At 38.8% G+C, this 15,461-nt stretch overlaps 1 protein-coding gene across 6 annotated transcripts in view; it reads left to right on the forward strand.

Annotated features, from left to right (window-relative positions):
* The window catches only part of AKAP13 (A-kinase anchoring protein 13), a 341,772-nt gene that overhangs the window by 245,482 nt on the left and 80,829 nt on the right, over positions 1 to 15,461 (forward strand). For all 6 annotated transcript variants that reach the window (XM_058542397.1, XM_058542391.1, XM_058542392.1 and 3 more), the window contains exons 9-10: positions 1,883 to 1,958; positions 7,604 to 7,740. In XM_058542397.1, coding sequence (XP_058398380.1) covers positions 1,883 to 1,958; positions 7,604 to 7,740 — 213 coding nt within the window. The remainder of the gene's footprint in view (positions 1 to 1,882; positions 1,959 to 7,603; positions 7,741 to 15,461) is intronic.

The following is a 15,461-nucleotide window of genomic DNA, read 5'->3' on the forward strand; positions in this document are numbered from 1 at the left end:
ATTCAGTTTCCTAAAATTTTGTTCAGGATTTTTGCATCTGTGTTCCTGAGGGATATTGATTTATAGTAATGCCTTTGTCTAGTTTTGGTGTCAAGGTAATTGTGGACTCATAAAATGAATTGTATATCGTTCCCTCCTCTTCAGTTTTCTATAAGAGTTTGTATAGAATTGGTATTATTTCTTCCTTAAGTGTTTGGTGGCATTCACCAAGCCACTGGGCTTGGGATTTTCCTTATAGGAAGATTTTAAACTATGAATTCAATGTCTTTGATAGAATAAGGCTATTCATATTATCTGTGTCTTCTTGAGTGAATTTTGGTAGTTTGTGTCTTTCATGAAATGTTTCCATTTCATCTAACTTGTTGAATTTATTGCAGTAAAATTGTTCATAATATTCCTTTGTTATACTTTCAGTCTATAGGATCTATAATTATGTCCCTCTTTAATTCCTGATACTGGTAATTTGTAACTTTTGTTCTTAATCAGTCTAGCTAGAGTTTTATTGATGATATTGATCTTTTCAAGGAACCAGTTTTTGGTATTATTGATTTTATTGTTTTTCTATTTTTTATTTCATTGATTTCTGCTCTTTGATTTCTTTATCGTATTTGCTTTGGGTTAATTTCTCTCTAAGGTGGATGCCTAGAACATTGATTTGAGACCTTTCTTTTCTAATATAGGCACTTAATGTTATAAAATTTGCTCTAAGGACTGTTTTAGCTGTATCGCACAAATTTTTATATCTGGTGTTTTTATTCAGTTCAAAATATTTTCTAATATTTAACTAATATCTAATGCTTCCTTAAGATTTCTTCTTTGATTCATGAATTTTTTTAGAAGTTTTGTTTTTTCTTAATTTTTAAATATTTGGGGTTTTTCCAGATATCTTTTTGGTTTTGGTTTCTAATTTGATACTGTTGTGGTCAAAGAGCATACTTAGTATGATTTTAATCCTCAAATTTGAGACTTGTTTTATGCCACAGAACATGGTCTGTCTTGGTAGACGTTCCATGAGCACTTGGAAAGAAGGTGTACTCTGCTGTTGTTGAGAGAAGTGCTCTCTGTATGTGTTGGGTAGATCAAGTTCGTTGATAATGTTTTTCAAGTTTTCTGTATCCTATCTGATTTTGTGTCCACTTGTTTTATCAGTTACTGAGAGAGGACTGTTGAAATCTCTAATGGTAATTTTAAAAATTAGATTATTTTAAATTTAATGAATGTAGAGGGTTATAATGTCAAGATGGTTGGGAGTTGTAAAAGCTAAATTTTTTTAAAAGAATTTATTTTAGGAAGGTGTATTTGCTTCTTAATATCCTTTGGAATCACATGGACTTGTATTGCATTGCCAGCCCTGACATTACCTCAGCAACCCCTCTGAGCCTAATTATTCTTTGGATAGAGATAGTACAAACTTGTTGTAGCTATTGTAGGAATTAAACGAGATAATATGCATAGAATTCTTAACCTGATACCCAACGTATAGTAATTCTTGAATAAATAGGAAAATTTTTGTGTTTTTTTAAAACTTACAAACCAAGACATCAAACATGTATTTTAATATTTTATCCATTTCATCTGTTAACTTCTTTTTTTTTTATTTCACCCTTGGCCTGCACCATGGTCTTCCTCTTTATGTATCTTTTTCTGTTGCTTTTATATGCCTAACTTTTATTGACAGTCTCTTTAGAGCCTTAATTAAGTATAGATTGCCTTGATTGTATTGTGAAAAGGGTTTTTTTCTTGATATAATTTACCTGCTTTGCAATAAAGTATTATAGAAAAAGATAGGAGTGTTGGTACAGTAGATATACTTGCAGCTGCAATAAAATCATCCCATATTACTGCACTGTCTGAAACTCAATCTGTTTTTCTTTTCCTTCAGATAAACCGAGAAAGCTGGTGTACAATAGAGCCATGCCCTGATGCAACATCTCTTTTGGCTCCCACACAGAGCCCAGGTATGCAGAGATTTCCCAAATTCCAATTAGCTTGAATAACTGCATCCAAAATGACCATTTTCTAGAGCCACAGTCCCACTCTATTAACAGATCTTTTGATTTGGAAATCTGTCCTTCCTTAGCAGATTGTGCAGTGTGTCAGAGGAAGGGGTATATGTGATTTGGGTTTGTAGGCATTTCGTCTCACAATTGAAAATGAGCACATATAATGTAATTACCTAAATTTCATTTTAGTAGTAAGTCTTCACACGTGGCTTTATGATCTATTAATTCATCTGTGAAGGCATATGTGTTGTACATATACATATGATAAAGGTTTCTTAATCTGGTAAAACTATAAATATATATTATTAAAGAGTAAACCTGTGGCTCTCTTTTTTTTTGTGTGGAGGACTAGCCCTGAGCTAACATCTGATGCCAATCCTCCTCTTTCTTTTTTTTTTTTTTTTTTTACTGAGGAAGGTTGGCCCTGGGCTAACATTCGTGCCCATCTTGCTCTGCTTTATATGGGTGCTGCCACAGCATGGCTTAACAAGCGATGTGTCAGTGCCCACCCGGGATCTGAACCTGTGAACCCCGGGCCACGGAAGCAGAGGATGTGCATTTAACTGCTGCGCCACCAGGCCAGCCCCAAACGTGTGGCTCTCAATTAAGCTGCACGTTGAAATTATCTGGGGAGCTTTAAAAATACCCCGATGCTGGGGTCCTACCTCCAGAGATTCTGATTTAATTGGGCTGGGGTGTGGCCTGGGCATCAGAATCTTTAAAAGCTCCTTCAGTTACTCTACTGTGTCGCCAAGATTGAGAACCGTAAACTTTGAAAGCATTGTCAGCCATTGAGTCTTTCCTTAAGCACCCATGAGGTATTGGTAACAACAGATGAGGGTAAAATGCTCTTAAGACCTTGCTTGTTTATGACACAGCACATGGCTTGTGGTTAGTTAGGAGTCCCAACTTTTTACCTAGGTTTAGCCACTAATTCACTGTGACGTAAGGGATGTTCCCTCATGTCTGTGGGCTCTGCTATCTTCCATCTCTAAAGCATCGCTAGCTTTCCTCAGTGGGGGGTGTTGTCTGACATGGTGAGTAACTGTAAGTCCCTGTGCCTGTTCTTGCAGCTGCTCTGTGGACACTGGTAATTTGCATTCTGGGCTCCTGAGTCTACTTCACCCGACAAAACCTCTGCTCACCTTCCCAGTTTTTACTGACCTGCTTTAAACTAAAATCAGTGGGTCCTCATTTACTGTTCCTTTTAGAAACAATTTAGCGGTGGATGACCTGCAGTCATATTCAATTTAAAGACAAACTGTTCAAATCCTTTATCTCCAGAGAGGTTTTCTACTGATTCTCAACTGACTTTACTCCAAGGAAGTGTTGGAAACAAATCTGAAGTGTTTTTCTCTATTTTTGTCTCACATACAGAAAGTGACTAAAGGATATCCTTATGCTATGGTTTTGTTTAGGGTCTCCGCATATTGTAAGATTGACCCTCTTCACAAATTTAGCTGACACTTCCCACATCCAGCCCCCTAGAATCTTCTATTTAAAAGTATACTACCTGCTATGTTTTGGTTCCTTAAACTGTTTGAAATTTTTTCTAAAAGTGTAATTACTCTCAACCATCCAAGCAGTGAAACTGTCTGCTGTGTAAAGGTTAAATGAGGTTGCCTCACAATTTGAATGTTTACAGGAAGTTTCTCCACACGCTGTGGTTTAATTTACTCATTTAAAGAAATGAATTTTGAGCCCCTGAGCGTTTTCCTCAGCACATAATCTTGAATTTTGTTGACACCCCTTCCACACTCCAACCCCAGGCATGATCACTTTGGTCTTTTTAGAGTGATTCTTTTTTGTTGTTATTGAGGAAGATTTGCCCTGAGCTAACATCTGTTGCCAATCCTCCTCTTTTTTTTTGCTTGAGGAAGATTAGCCCTGAGCTAACATCTGTGCCAGTCTTCCTCCATTTCATATGTGGGTTGCTGCCACAGCATGGCTGACGAGTGATGTAGGGCTGCACCCGAGATCCTAACTGTGAACCCAGGCTGCTGAAGCAGAGCGTGCCACACTACACCACGGGGCCAGCCCCCTAGAGTGATTATTTTTAAACCTTAATTTAACAAAATCCGTGGTCTGGATTATGCTTCTGCACTGACCTGAGTGCAGACCTGAGATTTTGATTTTAGGCATAGTTTTTTGTGAATTCTAGGTACTTACAGTCTTGCTGGTTTCTTTCTTTGACTTGATAAAAACAGCTCAAGGCAGCAATCGTGTTAAACCAAATAAGATAGTGTCTTTTAAAATCACTTTGTATATTCCTCAATTCTGGATAAATACGAGATAGCATTATGATTAGCATGGTTCAGCAAAGCCTAGTGCGTGCTGTTGGTATGTTCCTATCCTTCCTCAACTATAATTTGTTTGCATATATGTAATTTTAAATGCAGATGACTAGATAGAGCCTTAAAAAGTACAAATTTTGCTAGCTTTTAAAGCACTAATGGCTCAGGACCCAAAAGTTATAGACAAATTTATATGTGAGTCATAAAATGGCACTGGCCCACCTCAAGGTAACATCCTTACCGTAAGGTGCTTATGGCATCACACATCATGGGTTAATGAAGCTGTAAACTTCGTGTTTATCTCGAACGCCTGCCGTGTGCTGAGGCACAGAGTTCTGGTTACTATATGTATAAAGTATTTCTAACTGTCACTGACACTAGTTTAGGGAGGTACTAATCATCCCATTTCACTGGTATTGAGATGTAGACTTAGAGGGGTTAAATTACTTCATGCCTGGGATCTTTCTGCTGATGAATAGTCAGACCTAGATTTAAGCCACATCAGTCTAACCCTGAAACCAGCGCTCATTGTTCTCGTTTATGCCTTCCTATGCTGCTCCACTTTATTCATTCGGAAGGGGGCCTATAGGAAGAAAGGAAAGATTTCATTCATTTTGAAAACTTACCAACACGTGTGATGTAGAGTGTAATTAACTTTGCCTTTAGGCCCCCTCCCCCATTTGTGGGGGTTTCATAATGGCCTAAGGTCCTTTTGTCTCCCTGTTTCCTTGTTTTTATTCTTCCTTCCTCCTCAACTGGACAATCGACATTGTATCACACAGCAGACTCTTTTTCCCAAACTTGGTTTGTGGTCCCTTGTAGTGCTGGCTTGGATTTATTTTCTGGGTGAGGTGTTCCTACCAGGGCTGAATCTGGATCTGCCCTGTGAATTTTCCATTAGAATGTCTCGAGCTGGTTTGTTTTCCAGTCTGGAGTTTGGACGTGGTCTGTTAGACTGCCAGCTGGACAGCGAGCAGCTGAGCATAGTTGCTGTGACAGCCCTTTCTTTTCTTGGCTAGCCCCCCGATTTTCCCCTCAGCCACAGAATACAGTTTTTGATTTTTTCAAGTGGGGAAAGGGGAAGAAGTAGAAAGATCATACCCACCAACTCCACCTAAGTTAGTACATACTCTCTGAAATGTGAAAGAAACCCTCCGGAATACCCATGATTTCCAGTCTTTTAAAGGCAGGGCTAGTCCCATTGAACTAATTTGAGAAATAGTTTGGACTCATACTGTTTCACTCATAAATAGTTTGGACCAAGAATGAAATGGACTAAGTTCTTTTTTTTTTTTCTTTAACTGAAACATTTTCATATTAATCTGTGGGCCCTGCCTCTCTTCCTGTGGCATCCTTTGTGTACTTCTGTGTTGAAATTGTCTCTTAATATCTTCATTTCTGCTACAAGATTGTAAACTACTCCCCCACCCCACCCCACCCCCCAACCACCAAACATCTCTTTTTGTTTGGACATTCCCCAGTACCTACTCAAATGCCTAACTAATAGAAAAGGTCGTGTTATTGACAAGCAATTCATGACCTGTACGTACCAGTACCATGCCTTTTTGACCCTTCGTCTGAGATTCCTGGCTAATCCAGAGCAAATAATTTATTAATGATCAGTTACTAGTTAATTTAGATAAGAGCAACTTCCTCTTCTTATTTGCTCCCAACACACACATCCACACACACAATTATTGTCCTGGCGTAGACTTTAAGAATTAAAAGCGACTTTGGGGGTTATCTAGTTCAGTCTCCACTTCCCCTTCTGTGTAGACATCTCTTCTGAAACCTCTTGACACTGTCATCCAGCGTTTGCTTCACCCTGTCTGGTGAGGTGACGCTCATTACTTTATGAGGCTGCTGTCCCATTACCCAGAAGCCTGGTTATGGTGCAGCTCTGCAGCCTCCCCTCTGAGACAGCACAGAGCAAATCGTCAGCTGTCCTTGGACACACTTTCTTCAAGCTCCTCTGTAAGCTGCGTGTATCTCAAGTATTTCCACTCTTGTGACCTCTTTATCACGCATGCATTTTTGTTTATTGGGGTTTTAGTTTAAATATTGTCTAGGAACAAACACAGTCCCGGTGGGTGCAGTCTAGCTGGCATGTAGTGGCAGGACTGTCCCCATTTTGGATTTGGGTACACTGTCTATTAATAGAGCCTAGAACTATTAGTCGTTTTTTTTTGTTTGTTTTGCCATCACTTTGTATTATCAGCTCCTCTTGAATTTGCTTTCAATGAAAAGCTCCAGGTAGAGTCCTCATGAACTGCTAGGTAGCCAGGTTATCTGCTCTGTCCCTCATCGCTTAGTATCACCTGCAGATTTCATAAGCATACTTACATGTCTGTCCAGTCACACACAAAAATGCTGACGAGAATGGAGATGCTTCACTCTTACCTTCAGAACTTCTTAAAGGAGGTTGATATCTACCTACTAATCGACTTTCTTTGAGTTCTTGGTTTTACCAGGTGCAAATGTTTTTAACTCCGTTGCTACCAGGTCACATGTCCTTTTGTTTACAAAGTTAATAGGAGAGAACAGATTAAACACCTTGCTAAACACCTTGCTAATTTTAGTATACTAAGTGTTTAGAATTCTTTGATGTACCAATGTAATATTTCTGTCAAGGCCCCTTCCATCTGGTTCATCAGAGTCCCTATCCTAGTTATTGAACTGAAAACAGATTCTAGATAATACATTTTTCTTCTTCAGTGCATTATTCCCCCAATGACAGATCTGTTTAAGGTAGGAGAAGTTAAATAATTATATTTCTGTTATTACTCATTAGAGCCCGTAAGTTTAATAACACTGATATGTTTATTAGCTATGCTCCCCCTTTGTCTTTTGTCTCAGTATTTTGATAAAGTAACAAGTTTCCAGAAAGAACTTAAATCTCAAAACAGAAATTATCTGCAAACCCTATCACATTGTTTCCTCATAAAGGACTTCCGATTTTGGTAGCAAAAGAAAAAAATTCTCTAACTACCAGGAGAAAAAGATTACCATTTAAATACCTAAATGGTGGAATTTAGGTGCAATTATGGCTTTAAATCATCATTTTATCTTTTGTACCTCTGGTTTACATGGCAAACTCATGATTGTCCTGTAATAACTGTATCAACCTAGAATTGGAGCACCGGAGTTGAAAGGCACTAATTTGACTGTGTCCTTTACAGCTTCTTACTATTAGCAGGGAGTGGGGAAGGGAGGTTAGTTGGTGATTTAAAAGGCTGATTGCTGGAATGAAAAGAAACTGAATTTTTTTTTTTTTTTAAGTATTGGTTGAATAAATTTTTTTTCCAGAATGTGAGAACTTCCTGGATGTTGGGCTGGGCAGAGAGTGTGCCTCAAAACAAGGTGTCCTTAAAAGACAGTCTGGGAGTGATTCTGACCTCTTTCGCTCACCCGGTGAAGAAGTGGACAGCAGCATCTTCTCCAAGGTACTGTTTGCCTCAGTATGTGACTGCCACTAGTCTGTTGTGATCCTGCTAGCCTCACGGGCCTTCTTTCCAGCTCTTATTTGATCTTAGAGAAGTATAAATGTTCCCTGAAGGAAGCTCCAGGTTGCTGGGGGCTTAGAAAAGGCATTGGCCACTTTATTTTCTATAGAATCATGGCTGGTCTCATGCAGGTTTTGAAGCTCACATTGAAGCCTAAAGAAATGGAGGTTTCTTTAGTGTGGATTAAATCAGATGACAGTGAATACTTTTCAGTGGGCAGGAAGGGACCGCAGCTCAGACTGTATGATGTCATGTTTGTAAACTAACCATAGAGTCATTTCTGATTAATGTGTTGAGGACTGAAGCTCGCTGCTGAGCTTGGTGATGTCACCCCTCCTCATCTAGCCTGCTTAATTGGAACTTTCTAGATCTCTAATAAGGAACCCGAACTTTCTCCCCTGTGAAAAGCCAAGCCCATCCATGTGAATCACCTCGTGTTTTCATGTAATTTGAGGCTCTCTTAGGGGGTGGGGGATGGGGGCAGTTTGCTTTTTTTGCTTATGTTTGTATCCTAAGAAGGATTGCAGCCAGTTCTACTTTGTCTCCTGAGAAGAATAGAGGGCTTTCCCACAGCAGGATCGGCAGATAGTTCTCAGTTATATGCTACACATGGTTGTCTTAACAGCAAGAGGGTAAAGGGGCAGAAACATGATGGCAGCCGTTAAGATGCCTTTATGAAGTGTTGTGATGACTTTGGAGGAGTGGCGGGCGCAGTCGTGTTAGTGGTGATTAGTTCTCCAAGACAGTGTGATGATGCTGTTTAAAGCTTATGGTGGGAGAATGGAGGCTTACCTCTCTGGGATTCTGGTCTGGGACGTATTTAAGCCTCTGTGAATGTATCTCAAGCACTTTCTTTTCATTTCTGTCCAGCGGCTCTAATGTGCCTTCGTTAACCCTTTTGCACCTTGTTCCTTGTCCTTCTGCTCATTATCTTCCGAGTCCGTGGAAAGGTTCATGGAACTTCAGGATTCCTATCGTTACTTGTAGGCGGTTGACTCAGGGGGTTCTGTAAAGTAAAAATCCACACACTGGGAAGATCTGTCCTTCTCTGAAGTTCTTTAAGAAGAGGGAAACCAATATGATTTTTAAACAAATAGAATTTGGGTAATTTCCACTATAATGTTGAGGTTTTCATTGTAAGGACTTCTAAAGTATCCTCCTCCCCCAGGGAATACCATTCTGAAGGTACAAGTCTCTAAAAATATATTGCTTTTGTCTGAGATAAATAGATTAGATCACATTCTAAGCTCCAGCCTTAAAATTGGATCAGTGAGGGGCCGGCCCCGTGGCTTAGCAGTTAAGTGCGTGTGCTCCGCCACTGGTGGCCCAGGTTCAGATCCCGGGCACACACCGACGCATCGTTTTTCTGGCCTTGCTGAGGCCACGTGCCACGTACAGCAACTAGAAGGATGTGCAGCTATGACATAGAACTATCTACTGGGGCTTTGGGGAGAAAAAAGGAGGAGGATTGGCAATAGATGTTAGCTCAGAGCCGGTCTTCCTCAGCAAAAAGAGGAGGATTAGCATGGATGTTAGCTCAGGGCTGATCTTCCTCACCAAAAAAAAAAAAAAAAAAATTGGATCAGTGATAATTACTGAAACTGGGTCATGGAGACATGTGATTTCTTAAACATTTATGTATGTTTGAAAATTTTCATAAGAAAAGGTTTTTTTAAAAATTGAAAAATCTTCATTAAGAACGTCTTTATTACTTGCTTGCCACCTTCTGGGCGCATGACAGCTTGTCCCTGGATGTCACTATCTCTGCAGAATCATAGTTATTTCTGGTCACTAATTGAGTGGTTTTCCTAGCTAAGGAGAGTTAGAATTTCCTGTATTTTGCCTTCTTATTCAGACTGCCAGAAGTACTAAAGAGAGGGTTCAGACAAATGGCCAGTGCTAGAATTGGCAGTTTTTTTCAGGATGACTAGACAGATACAGTTTTTAAAAGTTGAAGCATACTCCCTAAATTAACTTTTACCTACATTTCATACTGGAGTGCCTCAGGGAAACCAGAAATGGTGGGTGTACCTCTGCCTCTTGATGCACACAGGAGAATGTCTCATGGCCTGGGACGCGATCAAGAGAGCTCTTCCTCTTAGCATGTCCACTCTACCAAAGCTGTCTGTGACCAGGAGAGGTTTTGCAATAAATATTTTCTCTAGCGTTAATAAAACCAAGGGTTTACATATGATAAGGAAAGGAGAGAGACAGACTAATATTTACAAAGTGCTTATTATACACGAGGCACTGAACTGGATTTTTTACATTTGTGATCTCATGTCATGCTCCCAGCAACCCTGCAAAGTGGATGGTTTTCTTCTCATTATACTCCTGAGGAAATAGAGACTCAGATTGGTAAAGAAGATTACTCAAAATTACTCAGCTGGTTAGTAACCAAACTGAGATTTGTAGCTAGGCCTGACTCAAAAATCTCTTCATTTTGTTATTTTGTTCTCAGTCTGCAGACACTTTAACAGCCAGTGATTTATACAGAAGCATGGCTGTGGCAGACAGGCCATCAGCGACTTCTTTAAAAGCCTTCCTCAGTGATCTTCCACACAGTGTGTGCTGCGGAACATAGACTAGCCCAGGCTATCTCCCGAGACTAACCCTTCTCTCCTCCCTTCTCTAAAAACATAATCTGTAGGCAAGACATTGCAACATCCTCTTCTGTGAGCTGTGAGTGGTGCGTTAGGTCACTTCCTGCAGCCATTCATGTGACTCTGGCCTTACAGAGGTCTCTTTAACAGCCTGCAATGTTTGTCATGAACTTTTCACAGTAGCTTTACATTTCCATTCAGTATGCCTCCTGGTAAATAGGACTCTTTGTTGAGTGTTGTGAGCTTCATGCTTATTCTTAGGAATATTTGCTGGTTCCTGAGGTCTTTCTTTTTTAGATCAAAAGCATAAAATTTAGATTTTGTGTTTAAATGAGAAGAAATCCTAAGATTCTTTTTGGTGCTAGCTAAGAGGGCAAGTGCAATTGGAAAATACATGATCTAGGCCACCATGTTATCCAAAAGTATAACTGAAGTCCATAGAAAATACTGAGTTGCTGCCTCTTTTCCCAAAGAGAGAAAAATCAAAGCCCTTACACCTTGTTTTTTCTCTGAGTTATAAAGCAAATCCACAATTGATTTAGAAAAAACAAAGGAACTCCCCTAAGATGCTGAACCTTAAGGGAATATCCTCTCTTTCACATGCTGTAGTTGCCTCGCAAGTACTTGATCACCAGGCCACAAATTACCTTTTATTTTTTAACCTGTTAGGGATAAAAGTAAATATATTTATAGAATCCAAATTAGAAAAACTATAATTGCTTATGCACAAGTATTGAAATTATTATAATTTCAGAACTGTGAAACAAGGATAATGCTTGCTATCAGATATTTAAGATTCTTAGATAAAATATTGTGCATAAATGGATTAAGGAATTGGCATACATTAGGTGCCTAAAACGTGAGCTATTATTTTCCAAGGCACGTAGCACAACGCCTTGTATATAATATAATAGATATAAATATTTGATGAATACATGAATGAAAATTAAAGTATTTTGTCAGTATTAAGCATGATTCCTTCAGATGTAGTAATAAGATACAAAGTGGGTAACTGTTTTTATATTTCTATGTATGTAAGTGTGTGTGATGTTTATACCTCTGTCTATACATATATATCATAGTATAGCTCTGGTCAAGAAAGCCAATCAGGCATTTTTTCCCAGCATTTTATTAAGAGAATTCTGAAATATGCAGAAAAGTTGGCAGAAATGTTCAGTGAACACTCACTACCTAGATTCTACAATCAGTTTTTTATTATATTTGCTTTGTTACATAACTGTGTTTCTCTCTGTCCTTCTATCCACGCACCAGTCCATCTAATTTCTTTTATGCATTTCAAAATAAGTTATAGATATCAATACACTTTACCCCTAAACACTTAGAATTCGGTGTTTATCTATAGGATTTTGGTGTTTTATTTCTTTTTTTTTTTTTTTTTTTTAAAGATTTTATTTTTTTCCCTTAAAGCCCCAGTAGATAGTTGTATGTCATAGCTGCACATCCCTCCAGCTGCTGTATGTGGGACTCGGCCTGAGCATGGCAGGCGAAGCAGCGCCTGCGCGCCCGGGATCCGAACCCAGGGCCGCCAGCAGCGGAGCGCTCGCACCCAACCGCCAAGCCACGGGGCCGGCCCTGGTGTTTTATTTCTTGTAAAATTTACATAGAATGAAATGCACAATCTCAAGGGTGCCATTCAGTGATTTCCTCCCCAGCTTTATTGATGTATAATTGACAAAAATTATATATATTTAAAGTGTACAACATGATGTTTTGATATACATATACATTGTGCAGTGATTACCATAATCAAGCTAATTAACAGATCTGTCACCTCACTTAGTCACCTCTTTTGTGTGTGTGGTGAGAACGCTTGAGATCTACTCTCTTAGCAAATTTCAAGTATCCAAAGTACGTTATTATTAACTGTAGGCACCATGCTGTACTATAGTTCTCCAGAACTTATTCATCTCATAACTGAAAGTTTGTTCCCGTTGACTAACATCTTCTCATTTTCTCCACCCCTCCAGCCCCTGGTAACCACCATTCTACTCTGTTACTGAGTTTGGCATTTTTAGATTCCACATATAGGTGAGATCATGCAGTATTTGTCTTTCTGTGTCTGGCTTATTGCACTCAGCATGATGCCCTCAAGGTCCATTCATGATTTCCTTCTTTTTTAAAAAGGCTGAATAGTATTTTCTTTATCCATTCATCTGTCAATGGATACTTAGAATGTTTCCGTATCTTGGCTACTGCAAATAATGCTGCTATGAACATGAAAGTGCAGATATCTCTTCAAGATAGTGATTTTTATCTCCTTTGGATATATTCCCAGAAGTGGGATTGCTGAATCATATATGGTAGTTCTACTTTTAATTTTTTGAGAAACCTCCATACTGTTTTCTGTAGTGGCTGTACCTCAGTGACTTTTGATAAATGCATTCATTCATCTTTGTAACCCAAACCCCCATGAGGATACATAGACTATTATCATCACTTCGGGAAGTTTCCTCGTGCTTGTTCCCAGCCTATCTCCTCTCCAACCTCCCAGAGACAAGGACTGTTCTAATTTTTTTTTTCCACCACCGGTTAATTTTCCCTGTTTCAAAACTTAATATAAATGGAATAGAAATATTATCACTTCTCTTGGGTAAATATCTAGGAGTGATATGGTAGGTGTGGGTTTAGTTTTATAAGAAATTGCCAGACGTTTTCCAAAGTGGTTGTACCATTTTACTTTCTCACCAGTGACGTATGAGAATTCTAGTTGTTCTGCGTACTTACCAACATGTATAATTGTTTTGTTTTAATTTTAGCATTTCTGGTGTACATGTCATGATATCTCATTATGGTTTTGATTTGTATTTCCTTGACGACTAATGATGATGTTAAACACATTTTCATGTGTTTATTGTCCACTTGTACATCTTCCTTTATGGAGTGTGTGTTCAAATCTTTTGCCCGTATAAAAAAAATAGATTGTCTTTTTGTTGTTGAGAAGTAGGAGTTGTATATATATATCCTGGGCACCAATCCTTTGTTATATTTATCCTTTGCAAATACTTTCTCCCATTCTAAAGCCTATTCACCTTCATAATGGTGTCTGAAATTTTTTAATTTTGATGAAGTGTAATTTATCAATTTTTTATGGTTATTGCTACCTGTGTCTTATCCTGCTATTGATTTGTTTGCTCCCAGACATGATGTTTTTTTAAGAAGATTTATAGTTTTAGCTTTTACATTTAGGACTAGGATCCATCTCAGTGTTTATTTATTTATTTATTTTTTTTTTTGAGGAAGATTAGCCCTCAGCTAACATCTGTTGCCAATCCTCTTTTTTGCTGAGGAAGATTGGCCCTGGGCTAACATCTATGCCTATCTTCCTCTACTTTATGGGACACCGCCACAGCATGGCTTGATAAGCGGTGCGTAGGTCCGCACCCAGGATCCGAACCTGTGAACCCCGGGCCGCGGAAGTAGAGCGCACGAACTTAACTGCTATGCCATCGGGCCAGCCCCGATCCATCTCAGTTTTACTTCAAACACTTTAAAAACAGCTCTGTAGTTCATAGCAATAGGATTAAATCCTACCTATACCTAGAATCACCTAAAGAGCTAGAAGAAGAAGGAAAAAACAAAAAGCCTGACCCTTACCCCAGACCCGTTAAATTAGAATCTTGAGTTTATTATGTAACCTCTTTGAGCCTTAGCTTTCTCATCTGTAAAATGGGAATAAGAATACCTACTAAGTCAAATAGTTGTGAGAATTAAAAGAAAGAATACATGTAAATCACTTAGTTCAGAGCCTCACATGTAGTCAGTATCCAGTAAATAATTATTACTCAAATTTATATAATAGTTATATTGCACATATATTTAAGTAATAATAATAGTTTATCAAGCTGTATATAGACAGTATCATCATTTAATTTGACTTTTTCATTAATTTTTAGTTATATAATTATTTGTATTTTCAATCTCTCTGGTTTATTTGACTTGAAATTAAGCAAAACAGTACCTTTGGGTCACTCCATCTGCTCAGCCCCTGCCCCTGAAATCACAGCTGTCCGTTTAAGGCTGGTGCTTGTAAAGCAGCCACACTCACACCTTTGTGTTGCTTAGAGGGCCCATTCTTTGCAAGCATTCTCTCTTTGACTCCCAGGGATTTTTGCTAGTCTGAAAACCATTGCAGATTTTCAAGATTAGACGAGCCTTAAGAAAACAGAAGCTGATGGTAGAAATAATATTTTCATGTGTGTTCCCATCCTCCCATATGCAGGAGGAAAACCAATTATGAAAACTCAAGGGAGGAAGGATTCATGTGTCAATCTCAGATATAGAGTCAGTCTGTTTTCCCAATATGCTTGCTTTCTCACATACGTACACAACTCCCAACCACCCCTTCTCGACTCTTTCTACCTTTCTAAGTCTCTTCTACTTCTCTGCCCTAACCCCATCCTAATACTGTATCTTAAGGGAAAAAAATCTTGCATTTAGCAGAGAATTATGTTTTGGCCATCTGCTTATAAGACTAGATATATACATATATATACACATATACATAATGCATTTCATAAGTATATTAAGTGACTTTCAGGGACTTGGGATATTACTCCTGATTGTCTGGAGGAATGGTACCATGGGATCAGTTTAACTATCATTTTACAACCCTGGTTTTGACTCCATGTAAATCAAATGTGTTAAGGGTGAGTGTATGAGTTTCCTAGGGCTGCTGTAACCAATCACCACAAATTTGGTGGCTTGAAACAACATAAATTTATTCTCTCACAGTTCTGGAGGCAAGAGATCCTAAAATCAATCTATCCAAGGGGCTGCTTTCCTTCTGGAGGATCTTGGAGAATCTCTTCCCTGCCTCTCTCCCAGCTTCTAGTGCTTGCTGGCCATGCTTGGCGTTCCCAGGGTTGTAGATGCGTCCTTCCAGTCTCTGCCTCCATCTTCACATGACGTTCTCCCCTGACAGAAGAGTGTCTCTTCTCCTCTTATAATATAGGACATCACTCCTATTGGATTTAGGCACCACCCTTCTGTAGTATGACCTCATCTTAACTAATTATATTTGCAAAGATCCAATTTCCA

This window comes from Diceros bicornis, chromosome 5, assembly GCF_020826845.1.
Source record: "Diceros bicornis minor isolate mBicDic1 chromosome 5, mDicBic1.mat.cur, whole genome shotgun sequence".
Taxonomy (NCBI): Eukaryota; Metazoa; Chordata; class Mammalia; order Perissodactyla; family Rhinocerotidae; genus Diceros; species Diceros bicornis.